This window comes from Octodon degus, unplaced genomic scaffold (assembly GCF_000260255.1).
Source record: "Octodon degus isolate 3935 unplaced genomic scaffold, OctDeg1.0 scaffold00226, whole genome shotgun sequence".
NCBI classification, from domain to species: domain Eukaryota; kingdom Metazoa; phylum Chordata; class Mammalia; order Rodentia; family Octodontidae; genus Octodon; species Octodon degus.
In genome coordinates, this window is record NW_004524802.1 from 439,663 (window position 1) to 460,840 (window position 21,178).

A 21,178-nucleotide genomic window follows, 5' to 3' on the forward strand; every position below is an offset into this window, starting at 1 on the left:
TCACCCTGCACCCAGTGCATTCAGCAGGGAGAGGGTGACAGCCAGTATCTTCATCTGAAGGAAAGCTGAGCCTGTCGTGCTGCAGGAGGCTGCCAAGCCCTTCCTGGCAGCTATTCCAGTGTCTGACCTGCCGCTGGCAGGCTGCCTGGGGGCTGCAGCTCAGCAAACGGGAATAGCCAGCATGACTCATCGGCTGGCTGGCTCACCTGCACGTCTGGGAGTATGTGCACCAGTGCATGAGTGCATGTGTTTTGTGTCCTGGTGCATCCATCTCTGCACATGTGCCTGAGAATGTGCATGTGTGTGTGCATGTGTGTGTGTGCATGTGCACAATGTGGCCTAGGACACCCAGAGTGACCTGTGGTCTGTGACCATGTGTGTTGCCTCCTTCTGCTGCAGCCCAGCCTCTGCTGTGCCCCTACTACTCACAGCTGCCCCCTCCCCAATGTCCCACCCCAATGACCGTGTGTTCATTGACCTGGCCTGAACACTGCACTGCCAGGGTTAGGGTTTGGGTCTTCTGTGGTGGCTGTCTTTCTTCTGTTCCAGCTCAGTCTCCCTGCCTGCTTGGCTTTGGGGCTCCACTCCACCCCCAGGCCTCTTCCCTCAGGTCTGCAGCAGCGAGGTGCCAGGCCTTGCCTCCCCTGTCCCTCTCTAATGTGCCCCTCTGCATGGCACCCGGGTGATCCCAGTGTGTCTGCTAACCCAACCCCCCCCCCTCCCGTTAGCTTCTGGTGTGTCCAAGATCCTTTTACTTCCTCCCCAGCTTGCTGTCTGGGTCAGGGAGTGCCTCTTCCTCTGCTGCCCTCCTTCCCAGGGTGCATGTGTCGCAGAACATGTGCACTCCCATTTGTCTCTGCTCCCCTGATCTCAGCAGACCCTGCTGAAGTCCCTTCTGAGGGACCCCTTGGCCAGCTGACTTTCAGCTCTGGCTTCTACCTGCACCCTCTGTGCCCACACCATTCCACTCCCTCCACCTGGAGCCCCCTTCCAACACTTGGCCTGGGCGCGGGTCACCCCAGAGGTCCCAGCCTAGGGTACCTGCTGGAGAGCTCTCCCAGCCTTCAACACCTCCACTCTGCAGGCTTCCCTGAGTCTACTGCAGCCCCCAGGTCCAGGGCAGGCCCGGTGGGGTCCGACTCCCTGCCGCAGCGTCTCCGTGCCTAGACTCTTGACAAGAACTCAGACAGGATGAATCTGGCTGGGGGCACTCCCCATTTGCGCAACCTTGTCTTTGCTGGACCGCCTAGCCTGACCTTGCCTCTGCAGACCCGCATCCTCCTCCATCTTGTCCCAGGGAGCCCAGTTCCCAGGTCGTCGTCACACCCCTAGATTCCTGCACCCCATTTCTCCCCAAGTTGGCCTAACGGGCTTGGGATCTGGACGACCCTCTTGGGTTGGTTTTAAGTCCGCTATCCCGACCCAGAAAAACCAGCAGAGGGCGCGGGGCTGGGGGAAGCAGGAATGTTGGGGGTGCCTAAGGCCGGCAGGGCGGGGCTGTGGCCCGCTGCAGGTGGCCGGGCAGGGGCGTGGCTTAGGGGGGGTCTGTGGCCCTGGGCGGGGCGGGGCCTCAACCTGCGCAGCCAATGGTCTGAATGAGGCTGGCGGGTGGGGGTCCGGGGCGGGTCCCGCGCAGTCCCGGGCTAGAGTGCGGACGGCAGCGTCCGCAGTCTTGGGCCAGCAGTCCGCGGTGACGAAGGGCCTTCAGCCCGCGCACGCCCGGGAGCCGGAGCCGCCGCCCGAACAGCGAACGGAGCCCCCGGCGCCGGGGCCCGCACCGCCGGCCGCCGCGATGTGTGACTGCTTCCACGTGGTGCTGCCCACCTGGCCCGGAGCCCCCGGCAGCGGTGCGCCTCCTCCCCGCCTGCAGCCCTGCCCCGGCGGGTGGGCTCCACGGGCGGGCCGGTCCCTGCACCTCCTCCCGCGCCGCACCGGGCCGCCTGGCCTCGCAGGCTCTCCGCATCTCTGCCGCTCACTTTGCCTCTTACCTGCAGCTCCTGCCCGTCTCGCCCTCCCCATCGCTGTCCCCTTGCTATAACCTGGCAGGGCTAGGTCGGCCTGGGGTCAGCCAGCCTCCGACCTGCCCTGGGGAGCAGCCTGCCCGCGCCTTGGGCGTGGCCAGGGATGTGCGCTAGGGTGCGCCAGGTCCACGGGGTGTTCCCGTGTGTCACCAGCTAGGTGGTGGCCCAGGCAGGGGGAGGTTTGAGGTCTGGGGCTTGGTAAGAAGCCTGCATGCGGTCAGAGCTCAAATGCAGGGGCTCCTCTGTGCTGGGTGGGAAGGGGGTACTGCCAATGGGGTGACCCAGAGTTGGGCACCTGGTACTCTTGCTTGGGCTACACCCTGGGCCTTTGCAGGGTCTGTCCTCTGGGTTTGGTCAGCAGGGCTGCAGCTGGCCACACCCAGGGCACCTGGCCAGGCGCCAGCAAGGAGCTGTGTGGTACTGCATTGGCTTCAACCAGACCGCACTCCTTGAGGGAAACAGGTTGATGGTGCAGCAGAGGCTGTGCTGATGAGAGGGCTGCCGGTCGGGGTGTGGCCCACTTGCTTTGGGGGCTCTCCGGCCCATTTATTGGCAAGGTCGAGCAGGGGCTGATGGGAAGCTTGGTCTGAAGGGCCACAGCACGGGGGTCCAGGCCCTGGGCCTGTCTGGGTCTCCCTTGCCCAGGTGGGAGCCTGGGGTGCCTGCCCTGCCCACAGAGAGTGGGAGAATGCTGACTGTGTGCCCAGCCCCTGCTGTCACTGTGTCTGACAGTGTGACAGCTCTGACATTGCCCTCACTGTGCACTGAGGCTCAGCCTTGGTAGAAGAGCCCTCGAGGATGCCCCTCCCAGGATGGCTGTGTCCGTGCTGCCTCTCCCTCTTCTGGGTGCCCCGGTTCCTGGGCTGCAGTTCTGGGATTGTCTCGCCCACCCTCTGCTTTTCCAGAGGCCTGGGCTGGGCCTTTTTCCTGCACTTGTGTTGTGATTTCCTGTCCTGTCTGGGGCTGTCCTTCCATGCACCCCGCAGGCAGGGCCATGCGCTCCTGAGGATGGGCTCAATGGCACTGCTGCAGACCCTGCAGGATCAGACCTGGAGATCTAGTGGCAGGATTCTGTCCAGCACGCAGGTCCCCATGGCCCTCAGCGTGCATTTCTGATAAAAACACCCCTGGGGCTGGCCCAGGCCTTCTGTAGCTGTGCCAGCCCTGATCTGCCTTGGCTGCCCTCTGTCCTGCCATGCCTGATGCTCCCAAGCTCCCTGGTGCCCACCCCTCCCACAGCCTGTCCTTGGCCCACTGTCCAAGCCCTCCTCTTTGCAGAGGTTGCCCCCTGGTGGCCATGCTGAGCATGGCCTGAGTCGGTAGTCTGCCTTGCCTCCAGCTCTTTCTCAGGGAAAGGGAGCCTAGTGTGTGACCTCGCATAGGGCTAGCTCCTGACAATGACACCACACAGTTGATCATGTGAGTGCTGTGTGTCACACCTTTTCCAGAGGCAGATTTGAATTTGGGAAGATAAAGGGGCAGGGAGCTTGGACCCCTGTCTGGACCCCTGTCCCTGCAGGTGCCCAGTGGTTTAGCCTAAGCATTTCCTTCAACTGCACCCCAGACAGCTGTGGGGATATGGCGAGAGATGCCTGGCTCTCCTGGGCATGGGCTACGCCTTTCCCAAGAGAGTGTCACCCAGGACAGCGCTGCTCTGGCCTGGCTACTGTCCTCTATGCTGTGGGGCTGGGGTGAGGGTTGGAACCTCATCTCTGTGCCCTGGAGGGCCTGGGCTGCCATGCTGGTCTGGTTCTGAGCACCAGGGAAGCCCTGCACCATCTGCTCCAGGGATCCGCTCTGCACTGCTGGGACGCTGGCGGCCGCGCCAGGGCTCTCTGGCCAGAGGGACTCACTAAATGCTTTGGGTACAGATATACGGGTCTGATGGGCAGGGGACCACACAGACAAAGTTCTCTCGTGCCTTCCTCAGTTGGGGTGAGTACTGAGGAGGTTGCCCCTATGGGTATGGCTAGGGGTGGCTATGGATTTTGTTTGTTTAGTCCTGGGCATTGAACCCTGGATCTTCACACTGAGTTAAATCTCCAGCCTTTAAAATATTTAACATTTTGAGGTAAGGTCTCCTTGAGTCTTGTTGCCTGGGATGGGCTCCCAGTTACTGTCATCCTGTCGCAGCCTCCTGATGTGCTGGGATTGCAGGCGTGCACCCCTGCCCAGCCATCCCTGTGTGTTCTTGGCTATATCCCACTGTCCTTCCGAGGGTGGGTCTGGGCTGCTGCCTGACCTCTGGCTCCTGCTGCAAGCCTCTGGGTGTGCACCTGGTGCAGCTGGGGAAAATGGTGGGGGACTCCAAGGGTGGATAGGAAGTCAAACTGGTGGAAGGCCAGGCATCTCCGTGCCCTCCTCTTCCTGGGCTGTCGCAGGCTGGCCTGCAGCAGGAATGCTCTCTTTCCCTTCTCTCCACCTGGAGGAGCTCAACCCCACTGGTTGCTTCTTCCAGGAAGCCTCTGGATTGCTGGACTGACTCCTGCCCTCTTTGCCTCAGCCCCCTTTTGTCTTTGCTCCTGTGAGTCCTTTACAAGGGTGTCACTGGGAGCTGAGGCCTGTGTTTTAGCGTTAGTGTGGGCCATCCTGGCCCAAGGTTGGCAATGTGTCTGTACCAGGGGAAAAAAGAGGCCCTGAACCCTATAGATTGATGGGGCACTGGCCATCTAAGTGTCCCTGACACCTTTGCTTGGACTGAAAAGCTGAGATCTCCCCCTGGGTCCAGCTCTGCTCTCAATGGGAGGTGCGGGGGGTGCTCACCCATGTTTGTCTGTGTCTGAGAGCTGCCCAGAGCCAGTGTGCCTGAGGGACCCTGGGACCTGAGACATTGCACATGGGTAAGACAAAAATCCACCTACTCTTCACTCAGCCAGTGCAAATCTGGCACTCATAGCAATTGTGGCCCAGAAGGCTTCCTGAGGGAAGGGCCATCCCAGCCTGATAGAGGCCAGGAGGGTGGCTGAAGGGGGTGAGGTGGCAAGGAGGAGCAGAGGTCTGGGGGTCCCTGAGTAGGAGCGGGGTCCAAGCGGGGCAGGTGAGGATGGAGCTGTGGAGAACCTACTGCTAGGAGAACCCATAGCCCTGGTCTTGCTCAGCACTGCCCTCACCTCTGTCTCCAGGTTTCCCTTTATTTTCTGGGAATCCAGAGGCTTGCCTTGCTGGATAAATATTTAATAGTCAGAAGCAATTTATTTTTCTTTCTTTCTTTCTTTCTTTCTTTCTTTTCTTTTCTTTCTTTTTTTTTTTTTTTTTTTTTTTTTTTTTTGGTGGAACTGGGGATTGAACTCAGGCCGTTGTGCTTGCCAGGGAAGTGCTTATACCACTGAGCCATCTCTCCGGCCCATAATTTCTGAAATGAAAAACTAGATCTGGGCCCAGGAGACCTGGGGTGGAGGCCGTGCTCCAACTCCCTGAATCCCTGGCACTGTGGCAGACCTTGCAGCCCCTGGTGGCACCCTGCGGGTCTTTTCCTGCCCCATGTGTGGAAGGGGTGCATCTTCCTCAGAGCCTATGGCTTCTGTTTCTCAGGGGTCCACTGAGGCTTGCAGGCTGCCCCCAGGCAGAGCGCCTCAAGCCATGGTCTTGCCTGGACACAGCATGGCTGCTGAGGCAGAGAAGAGCAGCCAGGGCACAGGACAGGATGACTAGCGGCCTCCCATGAGCAATATGGCCCGGGCCCCTCAGGTCCTGCCCACAGCTGGGCCCTGCCCACCAGGGCTGCCCACCAGGGCTGCCCAGGCACACGCATCCGGGAGGTCAGGAGGCTCTGTGACTCAGCATGTCCAGGCCAGGTCTAGGCTTGGGCCACAGGCCTCCACCTGCCCCAGGCAGGGGACCAGAGCCAGGGCCACCGTTAGGCCACTGTGCCTGGTGGAGTACATGTCCCTCAGCCCATGTTTTCCAAGAGTGAGAGCAGGGCTCTTTGTGGGCAGTGCATTTCTGGCCTTGTGCTCCTGGGTGGCAGTGGCACAAAGCCCTCTCCTGACACAGTCCTTGGGAATGCCCTGCTCAAACCTTGGCCCTCCTGCCTGCTGACTCACTCCCAGCTGACCCCAGCCCCACCCGGCCCTGCTAGCACCAAGCTCCCATGGAGCCCGGGAGCTGAGCCAGGTCCTAGCATGCAGTGGGCACTATCGGCCCACCTGGATGCTCAGGTCCCTAGGTGGGCCGATAGTGCCCACTGCACACTGTCCTTCTTCTGGCCCAGCCTCCTGAGCCAGAGTAGTGCAGGGCGTCCCTGGAGCTGAGACAGCGGGCAAGGCTGTCAGGGAGGGAAGGAGCCCCTGCAGGAACGGACAGCAGTCAGGACCAGCCTATGGCGGGGCACCAGCCCAACCCTTCCCTCCTGCAAGCCCACCTGGGCCCCCGGCCTCCAGCACCCAGCACCCATCCCAACCATGTGCCGAGTAGATGCACAACTGTGCAGGGGGCTACAGAGGGCCTGGGATGCACAGCCTCCTGATGCAGACACTACTGGGAGGGTTGTGCCTCTGGCTGGGGAAGGACACTGGGCACACAGGGGACCAGAGCTGCGAGACCTGGGCACAGCTGAAGGGGGAGGCACAGGCTCCTGCCATGGCCCAGAGGAGCAGAAGCCAGGGGCAGCAGCCAGAACTGGGCAGTACTTGGTGCTGGGCTTAGATGGGGCTTGAATGTTTTGTTTTGTTTTTTTGCAGAACTGGGGATTGAACTCAGGCATCTACTGAGCCATTTCCCTGGCCCAGGGCTTGGATGGTTTGGACCTTCATGATTGGGAGAATATGGTGGCAGCCTGGCAGGTCTACTGGGCCAGGTATGGCCTGGGGAGCTGACCACCTGGCCAGAGGGCCAGCAGCCCAGAGTTCCTGCAGGGCACAGGAGTAGCCTGGCCTGCTGTACCCTCGCACTGTGTGTTTGTTCTCTTCTCTGTGACCATGAGGTTTTCACAGCAGCCTGTTTAGGGTGGTGTTGGGGGTCTGGAGGAGCCCGGGTGCCGTTCAGTGCCTTGCCTTCCAGGACCAGGGGTGCCTCATGCCACTCACCCCACTGCCCATCGCACTCGCTGGCTGTCCCTCGTGGTGGGCCTTGGGCCTGCCTGGGCCCTGCTCTTGTGATCCTGGTTTCGCAGCCACCATCACCAGCCATCATCTGGTGTGCTGGGAAGCACTGTGGGTAGTGGTCATTCTCATGCTGACCACTGGCCACCCAGGGCTGGAACCTGGGCTGGGCACCCAGCTGTGTGGGCCTGCTATGACCTGCCTGCGGGTGCAGGTACCTACAGCTGCCAGCCGGGTCTACCCCCAGCAGTGGGTGCAGGGGAGGGTGACTCCACAGCTGTGAGCCCTGCCCAGTCCTGCAAGGCATGCAGACCTAGTAGGGCTGGGAGGGGCAGGCTGAGCAGCAGAGCCCTGGACATGGGGACCAGGTCCTGGGATGGGGAGGTGTTTCCACAGGATGGAGGCAGTAGGCCCTGAGAAGTGAGGCTGACACATGTGAGCCAGCAGGTATTGAGGTCAGGCTGTCTCCAGGCCCAGCCTGTCCTTGGCTTTTGTTTTCTTTTCTTTTTTTAAGACAGGGTCTTGCTGCATAGTTCAGGCTGGCCTTGAACTCACTGTGTGGCCCAGGCTGGCTTTGAATTTTCAGTGATCCTTCTGCTTCAGCCTGTAGAGTGCTGGGATTACTGGTGTGTGTCACTAGGTCCAGCCTGCCCTTGGACAGTGCCTCCCTTTGCCTTTCTGCATCCCAGCCAGCATAGCTCTGAGCTGCTGCCTGGCACCCACAGGGAAACTGAGGCCAGGCCTGGCAGGGGCTGCCTCATGTCTGGCTGTCCATGTAGCAGGCCTGTGCTTGCTGGCTCACATAGGCCAGCAAGGGTGTGACTCAGAAGGCAGGCGTTTCCTCCAGAGTCAGCTGCCTAGGCTGGGGGGGGGCTGGGTGGGGTCCCCCTCAGCTTGAAGAGGCTGGGCACTGGGGGCTGGCCCTCTCAGCCTGTGAGGGAGCTGCCCCGCGCCCGCTCGCTGTGCCTGCAGAAGCTGGGGTCTGGGCAAGCCCAGCCTGCCTGACAGGGCGGGAAGGACAGTGGGGAGAGGCGGGAGGGGGCAGGAGGTGGAGCTGGGCTCTTTGGGACCTCTGGTGTGCACCAGGCAGCTCCCTGCCCCGGCCCCTGCCCCTTCAGCCTGGGCATCTGCCCCGCACAGCTCAGCAGGTCAGTGGGGCCAGGCGGCAGCAGTGAGGGGCTGGGGGGCTGGTGTTGAGGGCAGCTCCAGCTAACTTGTGCCAGGGCCAGCGGGCTGGGAGGGCGTTGGGCCATCACGGGCCACCAGACTCTAGGGCCTCCTGGCTCCCAAAGCAGCTGGCCCCAGGCGAGCGAGGGGAGGGCCGTGGCCCTGGCAACTGTTTGGGGAAAGCCTTCACCGTAAGGGGCAGTGATACCAGGCACTCCCCATGGCCTGCCCTCTCAGCAGTGGGGCTTGCAGATCCAAGCTGGCCTGAATGAGCCTAGGGTCTGGGGTTGGGTGGGGTCACAGAGGGCACTCAGGCATGAGCTGGCTTGCTTTCCTGAGGGAGCCAGGGGATGAAAGCCCAGGGCGGTGGCCACTCCATCATGGGTCACACTGCTCACAGAAAGGCCCGGGACTGGGTGGCCCCCTGGGAGGGAATGGGCTGTACCTGCTGGCTGATGCATCCCTTGCATCAGGGCACACGCGCCTCCTGTCTCCCTTTCTCCAGATGGCCTCGCCCTGCTGGCTGCCCCTGCAGTCCCAGGACTTGGGTCCTGAAGAAGGGCGGGAGGGGCTCAGCCCTTGGCAGGAGCTTGGACCAGTTCCTCCCCCTCCTCCCCCTCCACTCCTGGCACTAGCATTTATTATGCACCCACTGTGTGCCAAGATCTGAGTGCTGTATGGGCCAGTGCCCAGGGGACCGGGGATCAGGCATGTCCAGAAGTGGTGGCAGGATGAGCAGACCCAGCGTGCTGGGGCCCAGGCAGGAATAGCTTTTTTTTTTAAGAGTCAGTCTTTATTTATTTATTTTGTTTTCATTTTATGTATATGGTACAGGGTCTCACTACGCAGCTCAGACTCATAGTGACCCTCCTATCTTTAGCCTCCCCAGTGCTGGGATTACAGGTGTGCGCCAGCACGCCTGGACTCGGTCACTGACCAGCTCGGTGCACCTTGGGGTGGGGCCCACACGGCATGTGTGACAGTGACCAAACCCTGGTCCATGCGCTTGCCAAAGCAGGTGCTTAGTCCACTGAGCTATCTTGCCGGCCAAGGAGCAACTCTGGATGAATGGCACACATGAGCTACAGAAGGCTGTTTCAGGAGAGGGTGGCAGGAACAGCCTGTGGGTACAGCGGGAGTTGCTGTGCATGGGAGGAATCCTGTCAAACTCTGGCTCCTGGGTGGCTCTGTCTCCTCCCCTAGTTATCTGCAGAACCCATCAGAAGAGTGTGGGCTGGTTCTCAGCTGCTGGGTGTGCCCCGTAATGGCCCCGTAATGGTCAGCAGAGCCTAGTAATGCTCCAGGCTGGGCCTGGCCCAAGCGTAAGTCAAGGCCTTTGGCTGGATGCCAGGCCCCATGCCCCAGGGAGTGCTGCCTCAGTCTCCTGCTGCCAGGGCACCTTAGGGTCAGTCCCTGGCACTTAGAGCTGGCCTGGCTGGCACCAGTGTCCCCCACCCCCCACGCACACACATTTGGGCCACCCTGCTGCCTGGTGAAACACAAACCTAATGCCATGCTGATGGCCAGACCAGAAAACACAAGGTTTGGACACAGACCAGGGCTAGGCTCAGGCCAGTGGTTTCTTTCTGAACCTGCTACCACACCCCAGAGGCAGGTACGTGCGGGTCCCTGGGCAGGCGGGCTGCGCCCCCCTCCCCGCACCTGCCCTCCCTTCTGGCAGGGTGCTCAGGATCCACTCTAGAATGGCTCACTCCTGGACTCAGCCTGTTCCACCTAGGCCCTCTGAGGGTGCAGGGACGGGTGGAAGCTTAGTGGTGGTATCTGAGGTCCTATGGAGGGACAGGTGTCTTCGAGGTGCCAGGTGCCAGTGTGAGTTTAGCTGGGGTGTGCTCAGGTGTGTTACTTCCATGTGGTGTTTGTCAACAGCCAGTGTCCCTACCTCAGTGCCGGTGCTGGATTGTGGACAGAAGGCTCCTGTGGCAGGGCTGGATGGGCAGGATGTCCCCCTTCCTGTTTGTGTGTCCCTGGGCTGGGCTCATGCCAGCACTGGGGTGCAGAGGGGCCTGGCCACACCCCAGCTGTGTGGTCATGAGCCAGCTGTGCCACTCCCTGGGCCCTGCATGTTGGTATGGGCTGGGTGAACCTTGCCAAGCCGTGCTAGGCCCTGCCATTCCTGGTTCCCAGTGCAGGGTGTGCCCATAGCCTCCCACCTGGAACACCTTTGCTCATAGCTCTGAGGCTCCCCTGAACAGATTTGGGGTACAGTTTCTTGGGGCTGGGTGGGGTCTTGCCTCACAGAGGGAGGGGCCTAGCTTGCTTACTGCCCTGAGTTTGTGACCCCTACCGAGCAGGTCACCTGCCCCCTCACGGACCCTCCCTGGTCTGCATGAGAGCCCCTTCCCTGCTGGGAATCAGGCTGGGCTGGGCTGGAGAGTCACCTTGCCATTACCCACGGAAATGGCCCTGGGCAGGGTGGGCTCTGCAGGCCCTGAGGTACTTGCCTTACCTTGGGAAGGGGCTCTACTGCTCTGGTCTTGGCACCTTTCTATGTCACCCATCAGGACTCGCCTTGGGGATGGAAAGGGAGGCTTGAGCGTGAGAGGGAAGCCAAGGCTCAGTGAGCATGTGCTAACTCGCCGTGTTCTGGCTTCCAGGAAGGGAGCTGGCCCAGAAACCACACCTGGCCCCATCCCATGCCGCTCAGAACCCACTAAAGTTATGACACACCTGGTGGGGCAGGGGTCCCCAGGGTGGCTGTGGGCAGAGGCGGGGACTTCAAATGTTTGGGGTGCAGCATAATGGGATCCTGTGGGCAGGCTGGTGCTGAGTGATGGGCGAGGTGGATCGGGGAGGGGGCAAAACCCACCTGGCCGAGGGTTGCCCTGTGGGAGAAGCAGGGCTTCCCTTCTCACTTGGTGGGTGGTAGGGCCTGGGGGGACCAGGGTGCTGAGTGCTGACTCCTTGCCTAAGGTGGGCTTTACAGAGGTGGAAACTGAATGTGGCTCTGCTGAGGGACTCTAGGGAGCAGGAATGGAAGGCAGGGGTGGGGGGAGGGCTTCCACAGCTCCAGGCCTCCTCCCAACCCCCTTGCCCACTGAAGCCAGCCGAAGGATATCTAGGATACCATCCCTCCTCCCAGAGCCAGGCCCGGCTGGAGCTGCCTCAGAGGGCAGAGAGGCCTGAGAGGGAGCTAGGAGTGGCTGGAGCTCCCCCATCTGGGTGAGATCCAGCCCCACGGGCTTATGTGGGCTCAGGGCACACTGAGCAGAGCTGCAGTCAGACCCCCATGCCATGGCCAGCTCCCCGTCTTCTCAGGAGTGAGTTCTAGGGCCACAGCGCCCACCATGGGGTAGGAAGCACATGGGTCCCCAGGGGGAGGCACCCTGTGGGATGGGGGTGTGCACACATACGATCCTCAGCTATGAAGGCTGCACCTTGGGAACTGACCAGGAATTGGGCTCTTGAAGCCTTGGGGACCCCTGGTGGGCATCTGCACCCCATTATGAGGGAAGTTGTCCCTGGGACCCAGCCTGTGTGTGGAGTTGGAGTCCAATCAGCACTGTTTTTTTGTTTTTTCCTTTAAACATTTAATGCCAGTCAATGACCTACCTGGGCCTAGAGCCCTGTTTATGGGAGGTTTTGGTTTTTTTCTGTGTTCCAATAAAATTTTATTCACAAAACCAGGCAGTGGGCTGGGTTAAGCCCCCTGTAATATACTGATTTCCTGTCTCCTTAGAAATAAACATAGTACTTGGGATAGTGAAGGCATTTTGAGTCATAAAACATCACTTTATTTTTTTGGCAGAACTGGGGATTGAACTCAGGCCTTTGTACTTGCCAGGCAAGCACGTATTCTACTGAACCATCTCCCTGGCTCCTAAAACATCACTTTAAAAACCCAAAGAGCCAAAGCCTGCAAAGAGTGCTTGGCCGGTCAGTGCCCTTGCTCCAGGTGAGCTGGCAGCACGGGCTGGCATTCACAGGCGGTCACACCCTCTGCAGCTTCCTGCACAGTACTGTTTCTTGATTGGTCTCAATCCTCAGACCTCTTGGCATGAAGTCTGTCATTTCTTTGCTTTGATTTTAGGTAGAATTTTAAAGTTTTTGTTGAGGAAGAGTGCAAATTGGTCACCCCTAGTGGCCAGCCACCCTTCTCCCAAAGGTGTCCTGCTGCCCCACACCCCTGGCATCCTCTGGGGTGCTCCTTAGGGTGCTCCTCAAGGGGCACCTTGGGTCCTCATGTGACTCTGCATCGTGGTGCCCTGAAGTTAAAGGCCTTGGATGCCATTCTGAGTGTTAGCTACAACCTGTGCCTTCATTTGTGAATTCCCTCTCTAACGTTTTTTTCTAGTGGGTTGTCTTTTTAAAAATTTTATTTTTTATATATTCAGTATAGGGTTGACAGGGTCTCACTATACAGATTGGACTCATACTGATCCTCCTGTTTTCAGCCTCCCAAGCACTGGGATTACAGGCATGCGCCACCATGCCCAGTCTCAATCACCCGGGGGCAGGGCTGGCATGGCAAGCCGGGGATTGAACCCCAGCCCCTGCGTCTGCCTAAGCAGGTACTCCCCTGAGCTTTCTGCACCCCTTGTTTTTGACACTGGAATCAAACTCCTGGCCTTGCTAGTGTGAGGCAGGTGAGTGTGCCGCCACCCAGCTGTGCTTGCAGGCCTGATACGGCTCATCCTCTGGGGCTGCACTGTAACCTCTGACCTGCAGAGGGCCTGTGTTTTCTGGGGCTGAGGTGTGGGTTTCTCAGGTGCCCCTCACAGCCTCTGCCAGGCTCGGAGAGGAAGATTTCCCATGACCTGGGCCTCAGCGTGGCTGATTTTAATCTGCATTTCCCCAGGACAATATGTGGAGCGCCTTTTCTAGTGCTTATTGGTCATGTGTGTGTCTTGTTCTGTGAAATATCTGTTCAAATCTTTAATTATTTAATTAACTAATTTTATTTTGGTTTAGTTTTGGGGTTTTTGAGACAGGGTCTAGCTATGCTATTCAGGCTGAACTTGGGCTTACTTTGTAGCCCAGGCTGGTCTCCAATTCTCAATGTTTCTCCTTGAGTGCTGGGATCACAGGCGTGTGCCACGACATCCAGCTTAATTTGTGTGTGTGTGTGTGTGTGTGTGTGTGTGTGTGTGTGTGTGTGTGTGACAGGATCTTCTACATAGTTCAGGCTGAGCTTGAACTCACTATGTAGCTCAGGAGGGCCTTGAATCCTCCTGCCTCAGCCTCCTGAGTGCTGGAATTACAGGTGTGTACCACCATGCCCAGCTTCAAATCTTTAATCTTTAACCTTTTTTTGGATTGATATATTAACACATAAAATACTTAATTATATATATGATATATATGATATATATATATCTGTGGTATACATGTGTTTATAACATATATTTTATTTTATTTCTTTTTATGCATTTGGTACAGGGTCTCACTATGCAGCTCGAACTCGTAGTGATCCTCCTGTTGTCAGCCTCCCCAGCGCTGGATTGCAGGCTCGTGCCACCATGCCCAGACTCAGTCTCTGGCTCAGAGTGCCTGGATCAGGGCCAGTGCAGCATGTGGTGCTGGGGGTCAAACCCCAGGCCCTGTGCTTGCTTAAGCAGGTGCTTAGTCTGCTGAGCTATCTCGCTGACCCTGTTTATAACATACTTGTGCCTGTTCCATGTTGGTTCTTCTCCACGCTCATCAGCTACATCAGTCCTGTCTTCAGGTGGCTGTTTATGGGTGAGGTGATACAGCTCTGAGCCTTGATGTGTCTTCTAGTGACTCTCGGCAAGCATTATGCAGAGCTGGACCCTTGATGCCTCAGGGATCCAACTTTCACATTCTAGTTTTCTTGTGCTTTTCTTCTCCATCTGTTAAAGTCTACAGTATTCCTGTGTCATAAACTATATGGCTCCATAAAGGTATAGCTTGTTCATCCTAAAGCCTACCCTGCAATTCAGCTGTTTATGGTAACTTGACAGGATTTGCCAACCACACCAGATGGCCTGGACTCTCCCCTCATCCTGGGGACCCCATCCTGGAGACCCCATCCTGGAGGCCTGAGCTCACCCAGCCCTGGACTTGAGAACACATCCGAGTTCTGGTGAAGCACAGCCTTGATCCCATGTTATCACTCGATGATCTCTCCAACCACTCCCTGCCTGTTCCTGTCACGTATGTGTTGTGCCTGCACATGGTCACGGCTCCAGTGACATGGGGCTGGAAGTGCTGCCTTGGAAGGGTTCATGTGGACCGCTGTGCCCTGGCCTCACTGCACTTTTGTCTGCAAGGCTTGGGATGCAGTGGCTTCTACAGCAGGAAATGAGACGATCTGACCTCTTTTTAGCAGAAAAGTTTTCCGGTGGTCACTTCTTGCCATCTTGTGTCCTTGCAGATGTCAGAGGAGGATGACAGCCCTGTGGGAAACAGGCCTGTGTATGGCAGCAGTCCTGTCCTCCGGGCAGGTTGCTGCCCTAGTGTGTGTAAGGACACCCCCAGTCTCCCAAAGTATCTCTGGGTTGCTGACACCCTTCACATCTGCCTGCCTGTGCAGGGCTCCTGCATGTGGCTTCTTCTGTGGACTTGGTGCTGAGTGGTCTGGGGATGTGCGTTTCCCATGAGCAGCACCTCTGCTCCATCCTGTCCTTGTGGGAATGCCCCCTGTTTTGAAAGACAGTTTGCTGGATGTCACGTTCTTGGAGAACACCTTTTCCCTCCAGAGCGTGGAAGGTGCCCTGCCTGTTGGGCTTCTGTGGGCACGGCTGAAGGCAGTGTGCAGAGTTTTTGTGCTGCATGCTGGGGCTTGCTCAGACGCTGACTGTGCCATGGGCGTGAGCCAGCCAGTGTGGGCCAGCCAGCGTGGGCCAGCCAGCGTGGGCCAGCCAGCGTGGGCCAGCCAGCGTGGGCCAGCCAACGTGGGCCAGCCCCTTGACTTTTCTGGTCTTTAAGCTGTTTTTAGCCATTGCTTCTGAGCTGTTTTTCTGCCTCTTTCTCTAATGTTTCAGTCTCCCCACAGAGCTCTGAGAAGGCTTGTTCTTCTTTGATCTCTGCCCCTCAGTCCTTCAACTGGTTAATTTGTATTAATCCACAAGGTTTGGTTCTTTCTTCTGGCATTCCAAACCTTCAGGTGGACCCTTAAATGTCAGCCCAGAGTTTTCACTTGTCCTAAGGAGCTTGTCCTCCCATCTTCCTTTGCTGTTCCCTCCCAATTCCCTCCTCCATCCCCTCCCCTTTTCTTCTTTCTGTGGTTTTGGGGATCAAACCCAAGGCCTTCATCCCAAGCTACTTCTTCTTCTTCTTCTTTTTTTTTTTTTGGGTGGAACCAGGGATTGAACTCAGGCCCTTGCGCTTGCCAGGGAAGCGCTTATTCTACTGAGCCATCTCCCCGGCCCCCAAACCAAGCTACTTCTTAAGCTCTTTTTTTATTTTTATTTTGAGATAGAATCTCACAGAGCCACTAAATTGCTCAGGCTGGGCTTGTAACTGTAATCTTCCTGCCTCAGCCTTCCAGACAGCTGAGCTTACAGGCATGTGCCACCATGCTCAGCCACGTTCTGTTTCCGGGTGAGTGAGATCCTGTTGCTGTTGGCCAGTGGCACATTCCTCTCCACTGCCTTTTAGGCCCACCTGGTGGCTTCGAGGTCTGTCATGCCACACCCGAGTTCTCCACGCAGTTCTGCTGGATCCTTGCTCCTCAGTGTGGCTCAGACCTTGTGGGTTCTCTGTGCGCTTGGAATTTGCCCTTGAATGCTGACAGCTAAGGCAGTGTGCTGCAGCCCCTGTCTTCTCGTTGTGCCCCTGGTGTGGGTGCCTCCTGGTTCAGTAACTCCTGGGACATACTCTGCACAGTCTGCTCCATCTGAGCTCCCAGCTCGACTCCAGCCATGAGCCTGACCCAGCCTCCCTTGCCCCTGAGCCAGCCGAGCATGTCCTGCCTGGGCATCTGTGCCCCCCGAGTTCCCAACCCCCACCGGCATCTCCACTGACCAGCGCCTCCCTACTTGCAGTGTCTGGCCGCCAGCTGCACCCAGAGGAGCCAGATGCAGAGGCGGAAGAGGACGCCTCTGTAAGTGACCTATCTCTGACTCCTGCCCATTCTCTCTGGGGACCTGGCAGAACCTGGCTGAAGCTGACTCATTCTTTCCTCCTGCCAGGTGACTGAGGGATCTGTGGGAGAGGACATCCGACCTAGGCCACAAGGGTCATCGCCTGTCTACGAATGCGTGACAGAGGGTGCCGGCTCTGGAGTCCAGGTGGGCCCTGCTGTGAGTGCCCCAAAGCTGGGCTCCAGCTGCCCTCTGCTGCTTGGCGTCCTGGGCACTCATCTTTCCATCTTTCTGCTGCTCTGCCAGCACAGTTCTGGGTGCGTGGTGTAGGGGTGCAGTGTCCCACCATGTGGGCACTTGTGGGCGCCTGTGGGCATCCCAGCCACTTCAGCAGGGGTGTGGGCAGGGACTCCCTGTGCCATGGGAGTGGCAACCCTGTGCCCTGGGCTGGGTGAGGGTGACAGCCAACCTCCGTGGCTGCAGGACAACGCCCCCAGCAGGCGAGGGTCCTCAAGGAGAAGGAGATCCTGGTGGAAGCGGGACTCGGGGGACACTTGGCCCTTCTCCAGCATGAGTCGCCCAGAGGTAGGTGTTTGGGGGCATGGGGTGGGGAGGAGAAGGCCAAGGTGTGGGGTTTCAAGGAGCTGCCAGCATCCAGGGACAGTAATAAGGCAGACCTTCCCTGGGGGTTGTGGGGCAGGAAGGTATCAGGTTCTGTGGGTGTATGGCTAGGGCTCCCTGCCTCTAGGCCACGCAGGCTGTACCCAGGGCCTCTGCTTCCCTTGGGGTTCTGTTTGGTTCACTGCTAAAGGAGGCCTTGGCTGTGCTGGTGGCCATGGACATGCTGATCCTATGTCCCAGCAGGGGCTGAAGACAAGAGGAGGCAGTTTCTGCCTGCAGCTACCTGTAGCTGGTTTCTTCCAGCCTGGGCCACCTGGCCAGTGTCCCCACTTCTGCCCTATGCTACGCAGACTGACAGACAGATAGTGCTGTCTTGGTCTTCTAAGGGTACCACCCCAGCAGAGATGCCCATGGGACTGTGCCGACTGAACCCTGGTGTGCTTCTGCCCAGACTGTGCAGGAGGCAACAGAGGTGACACTCAAGACGGAGGTGGAGGTGGGAGCCAGTGGCTACAGCGTCACAGGGGGTGGAGAGCAGGGGATCTTTGTCAAGCAAGTGCTGAAGGACTCCTCTGCAGCCAAGATCTTCAACCTGAGAGAAGGTCTGTCCATCTAGCCCTGGAGTCTTTCCCCATGGCAGGGGGTGGGAACGGGAGCACCTGGAGCTAGGGCAGCCCAGGTCTCTGCCCAGCTGCCAGGGCCAGGGTCCTCTGTTGCCTCACTCCTGAGAGGGGCCCTAAATGGGCACCCTGCTCTCCCTCCAGGTGACCAGCTGCTCAGTGCCACCATATTCTTTGATGACATTAAGTATGAGGATGCGCTCAAGATCCTGCAGTACTCAGAGCCATACAAGGTGCAGTTCCAAATCAAACGGAGGTTCCCTGTAGCTGAGGATAAGAGCTGGGCTCTGCACAGCCCCCAGCACCAGTCAGAGGACAAGAAGCAGGTGAGGCTGCCTGGAGAGGGTGCCATGTGGGCTGCCTCCCGCTGTGTCCATGGCCCAACAAATCTTTTCTCCCCCTGTTGTAGGGTAAAGAGGTTGTGGATGGGTGTGGTGAGACGCCCAAGAAGACCGTGGAAGAGGATGGAGACCGGGAGAAACTCATCGAGGAGCCCAGGGAGGTCCGAGGCAGGAGGCCCCGGGACAGACTCTCATGGCCCAAGTTTCAGGGCGTAAAGGGCAAGCAGCGATCCAGGCCTCAGCGCTCACACAGCTCCTCTGAGGCCTGTGAGCATGAAGGTGCCCGGGAAGTGTCACCCACCAGCACAGACACGGAGGCTCAGTTCCCAGCTGAGCACAGGGAGAAGGGGGCAGGCCAAGACAGCCAGAGGAGGAAGGGGAGACTCCTGAGCCTGGGGTTCAGGAGGGGTTTAAGGCCTGAGCCATCTGCCACAGGGCACCAGGACACAGAGGTACTTGGGGGACTGGATGCCAGCAGGGTGCTGGAAGAGAAGCTGGAAGACACAGGGGCAGGAGGTGGGAGCCAGGAGACAGCACAGATCCAAAAGACCAGGCCAGGGCTGGCCACGAAGAAGGCCGGGGATCCCATCAGCCCTGCACAAAGGGGAGGGGCCGCAGGAAGGCAGCAGAGGAAGAAGAAGCTGGTGAAGGCCACAGAGGAGTTGACAGGCCCAGCAGAAACCGGAGCCTTGCAGACCCTGGCGACAGAGAAAGATGATGAATGGGAAGATCTGACAAACAGCATCACAGAGCCATCATTTAGGGACACAGAAGTCACAGAAGGCACATGGACACAAGAGAAAGAAATCCAGGTACGAATCCATGCCATAAAGACACCCAAATTTAGCTTTTACTCAGAAAAAGCTCAAGAAATGGAAGACAAGACACAGAGAGGTCACACACATAAGACAGAAATGACATGCAGATCTCAGGCAGAACATGAGGCCAAGGGACAGGCAGAAATACAGGGGGTGTGCAAAACTCAGTGGGCCACAGGAGAGACAGAGCTAGGAGAGAAAACAGAATTCAGGGAGACACAATGGCAGAAAAAAGATGGCAAAGAGCCAAAGGAGATGGAGGAAGACAGGGGAGGATTCCAGATGAAGAAGAGCAGGTTCAAAATGACAGCATTTGGGTGGTCACCAACTAAGGAGAAAAAAACACAAAGACTGGAGAAAGAGGTACACAAACAACAGGAAAATTTCACACTGACAGATGCAGGAGATGAAACCAAGGGAGAGATGCTCAGCATTAACACAGCCAAAGAGGATATGAAGAGCCCAACGGTGGACCTAAAGAGAACCACAGCAGAAGGAAAAGAAACCAAGAGTGATATAGACCTGCAGGCCACCAGCACCGAGCTGCAGGGCGAGGTGTGCACCAAAGACAGCAAGTTCAAGATGCCCAAATTCAAGATGCCCTCCTTCGGCATGATGGCACCCAGCAAGACCACTGAGACCTCGCTGGAGGTGTCCAGGCCAAACTTGGAGGCCAACGTGTCCCCACCCACCTTCCAAGTAGATGTGAACACCCCTGAAGCCAGCGCTCCGCTGCCCTCAGCTGACATTGACCTGCAGTCTGGGCAGCTCGGCATTCAAATACCCGAGGGAGCCCTGCCCAAGGTGGAACTGTCCTCCACGGGCTCGGGAGTCCGCCTAAAGGGCCACCTGCCCAAGGTGCAGATACCCAGCATCAAGTTGCCCGAAGTGGGGCTGAAGGGGCCCAAGGAGGATGTGAAAGGCGCCAAAGGCTATCTCAGTGGCCACGAACTGGAAGTGTCACTGCCAGGTGCTGAGGTGGACCTGCAGGCCCCCAGCACCAAGCAGGAGGCTGAGGTGTCAGTGAAAGACAGCAAGTTCAAGATGCCCAAGTTCAAGATGCCTTCCTTTGGCATGACGGCGCGCGGCAAGACCATCGAGGGCTCACTGGAGGTGTCCAAACCCAAGCTGGAGGCCGATGTGTCTCTGCCCGCCGTACCAGTGGAACTGAAGACCCCTGACACCAGGGCTCAGCTGCCTGGTACCGATGTGGCATTGCAGGCCCCACAGTTAGGAGTGCAGCTGCCTGAGAAGCCACTGCCCGAGGAAGAGCTGCCAGGTGCCGGCCTGAAGGGACACCTGCCCAAGGTGCACATGCCCAGCATCAAGATGCCCAAGGTGGACCTGAAAGGCCCCCAGGTGGACATGAAGGGGCCCAAGGTGGAAGTGAAAGGCGCCAAAGGAGATCTCGGTGGCGCCGAGCTGGAGGTATCACTGCCTGGAGCCGAAGTGGACCTGCAGGCCATCAGCACCGAGCTGGAGGGCGAGGTGTGCGCCAAAGACAGCAAGTTCAAGATGCCCAAGTTCAAGATGCCCTCCTTCAGCGTGACGGTGCCTGGTGAGACCATTGAGACCTCACTGGTGGTGTCTGCACCCAAGCTGCAGGCTGACAAGACCCTGCCTGGCGTTCAAGTAGACCTGAAGACCCCTGAGGCCAGCACTTCGCTGTCCTCTGCTGACTTTGACATGCAGGCTGGGCAGATGGGCATAAAACTCCCCGAGGCAGCCCTGCCCGAGGCAGACCTGTCTATAACAGGCGCACGTTCCAGCCTGAAGGGCCACCTGCCCAAGGTGGAGATGCCCAGCATCAAGTTGCCCAAAGTAGAGATAAAGGGGCCCAAGGAGGATGTGAGAAGTGCCAAAGGTGATCGCAGTGGTCAAGAACTGGAAGTGTCACTGCCAGGTGCCGAGGTGGACCTGCAGGCCCCCAGCACCAAGCTAGAGGCCAAGGAGTCAGTGAAAGACAGCAAGTTCAAAATGCCCAAATTCAAGATGCCCTCCTTCGGCGTGACAGCTGCTGGCAAGACCACCGAGGACTCGCCGGAGGTGTATGCATCCAAGCTGGCAGCCGATGTGTCTCTGTCTGCCATCCAAGTAGACCTGAAGACCCCTGAAACCACAGCTTCGCAGCCTTCTGCTGACATTGACCTGCAGACTGGGCAGCTGGGTGGAGAACGGCTCATGGGAGCCTTGCACAAGGCAGAACTGTCCACCACAGGCTTGGAAACTGGCCAGAAGGGTCATCTGCCCAAGGTGCAGATGCCCAGCATAAAGAGGCCCAAAGTGGAGCTGAAGGGGTCCAAGGAAGAAGTGAAAGGTGCAAAAGGTGATGTCAGTGGTCCCAAACTTCAAGTGTCGCTACCTGGCACCGAGGTGGACCTGCAGGCCCCCAGCACCAAGCGGGAGGCTGAGGGGTCAGTGAAAGACAGCAAGTTCAAGATGCCCAAGTTCAAGATGCCCTCCTTCAGCATGACGGTGCCCGGCCAGCCCGTTGAGGCCTCGCTGGAGGTGTCCACACCTAAGCTGGAGGCCGATGTGTCCCTGCCCG

At 58.3% G+C, this 21,178-nt stretch overlaps 1 protein-coding gene across 1 annotated transcript in view; it reads left to right on the plus strand.

Moving 5' to 3' along the window:
* Positions 1–8,136: 8,136 nt before the first annotated feature.
* Ahnak2 (AHNAK nucleoprotein 2) overlaps positions 8,137–21,178 on the plus strand; it is a 28,570-nt gene continuing 15,528 nt past the window's right edge. The window contains exons 1-7 of the mRNA XM_023705653.1: positions 8,137–8,208; positions 16,192–16,250; positions 16,339–16,437; positions 16,714–16,815; positions 17,303–17,453; positions 17,616–17,797; positions 17,881–21,165. Of these exons, the coding sequence (XP_023561421.1) occupies positions 16,801–16,815; positions 17,303–17,453; positions 17,616–17,797; positions 17,881–21,165 (3,633 nt within the window). The 5' untranslated portion in view covers positions 8,137–8,208; positions 16,192–16,250; positions 16,339–16,437; positions 16,714–16,800. The remainder of the gene's footprint in view (positions 8,209–16,191; positions 16,251–16,338; positions 16,438–16,713; positions 16,816–17,302; positions 17,454–17,615; positions 17,798–17,880; positions 21,166–21,178) is intronic.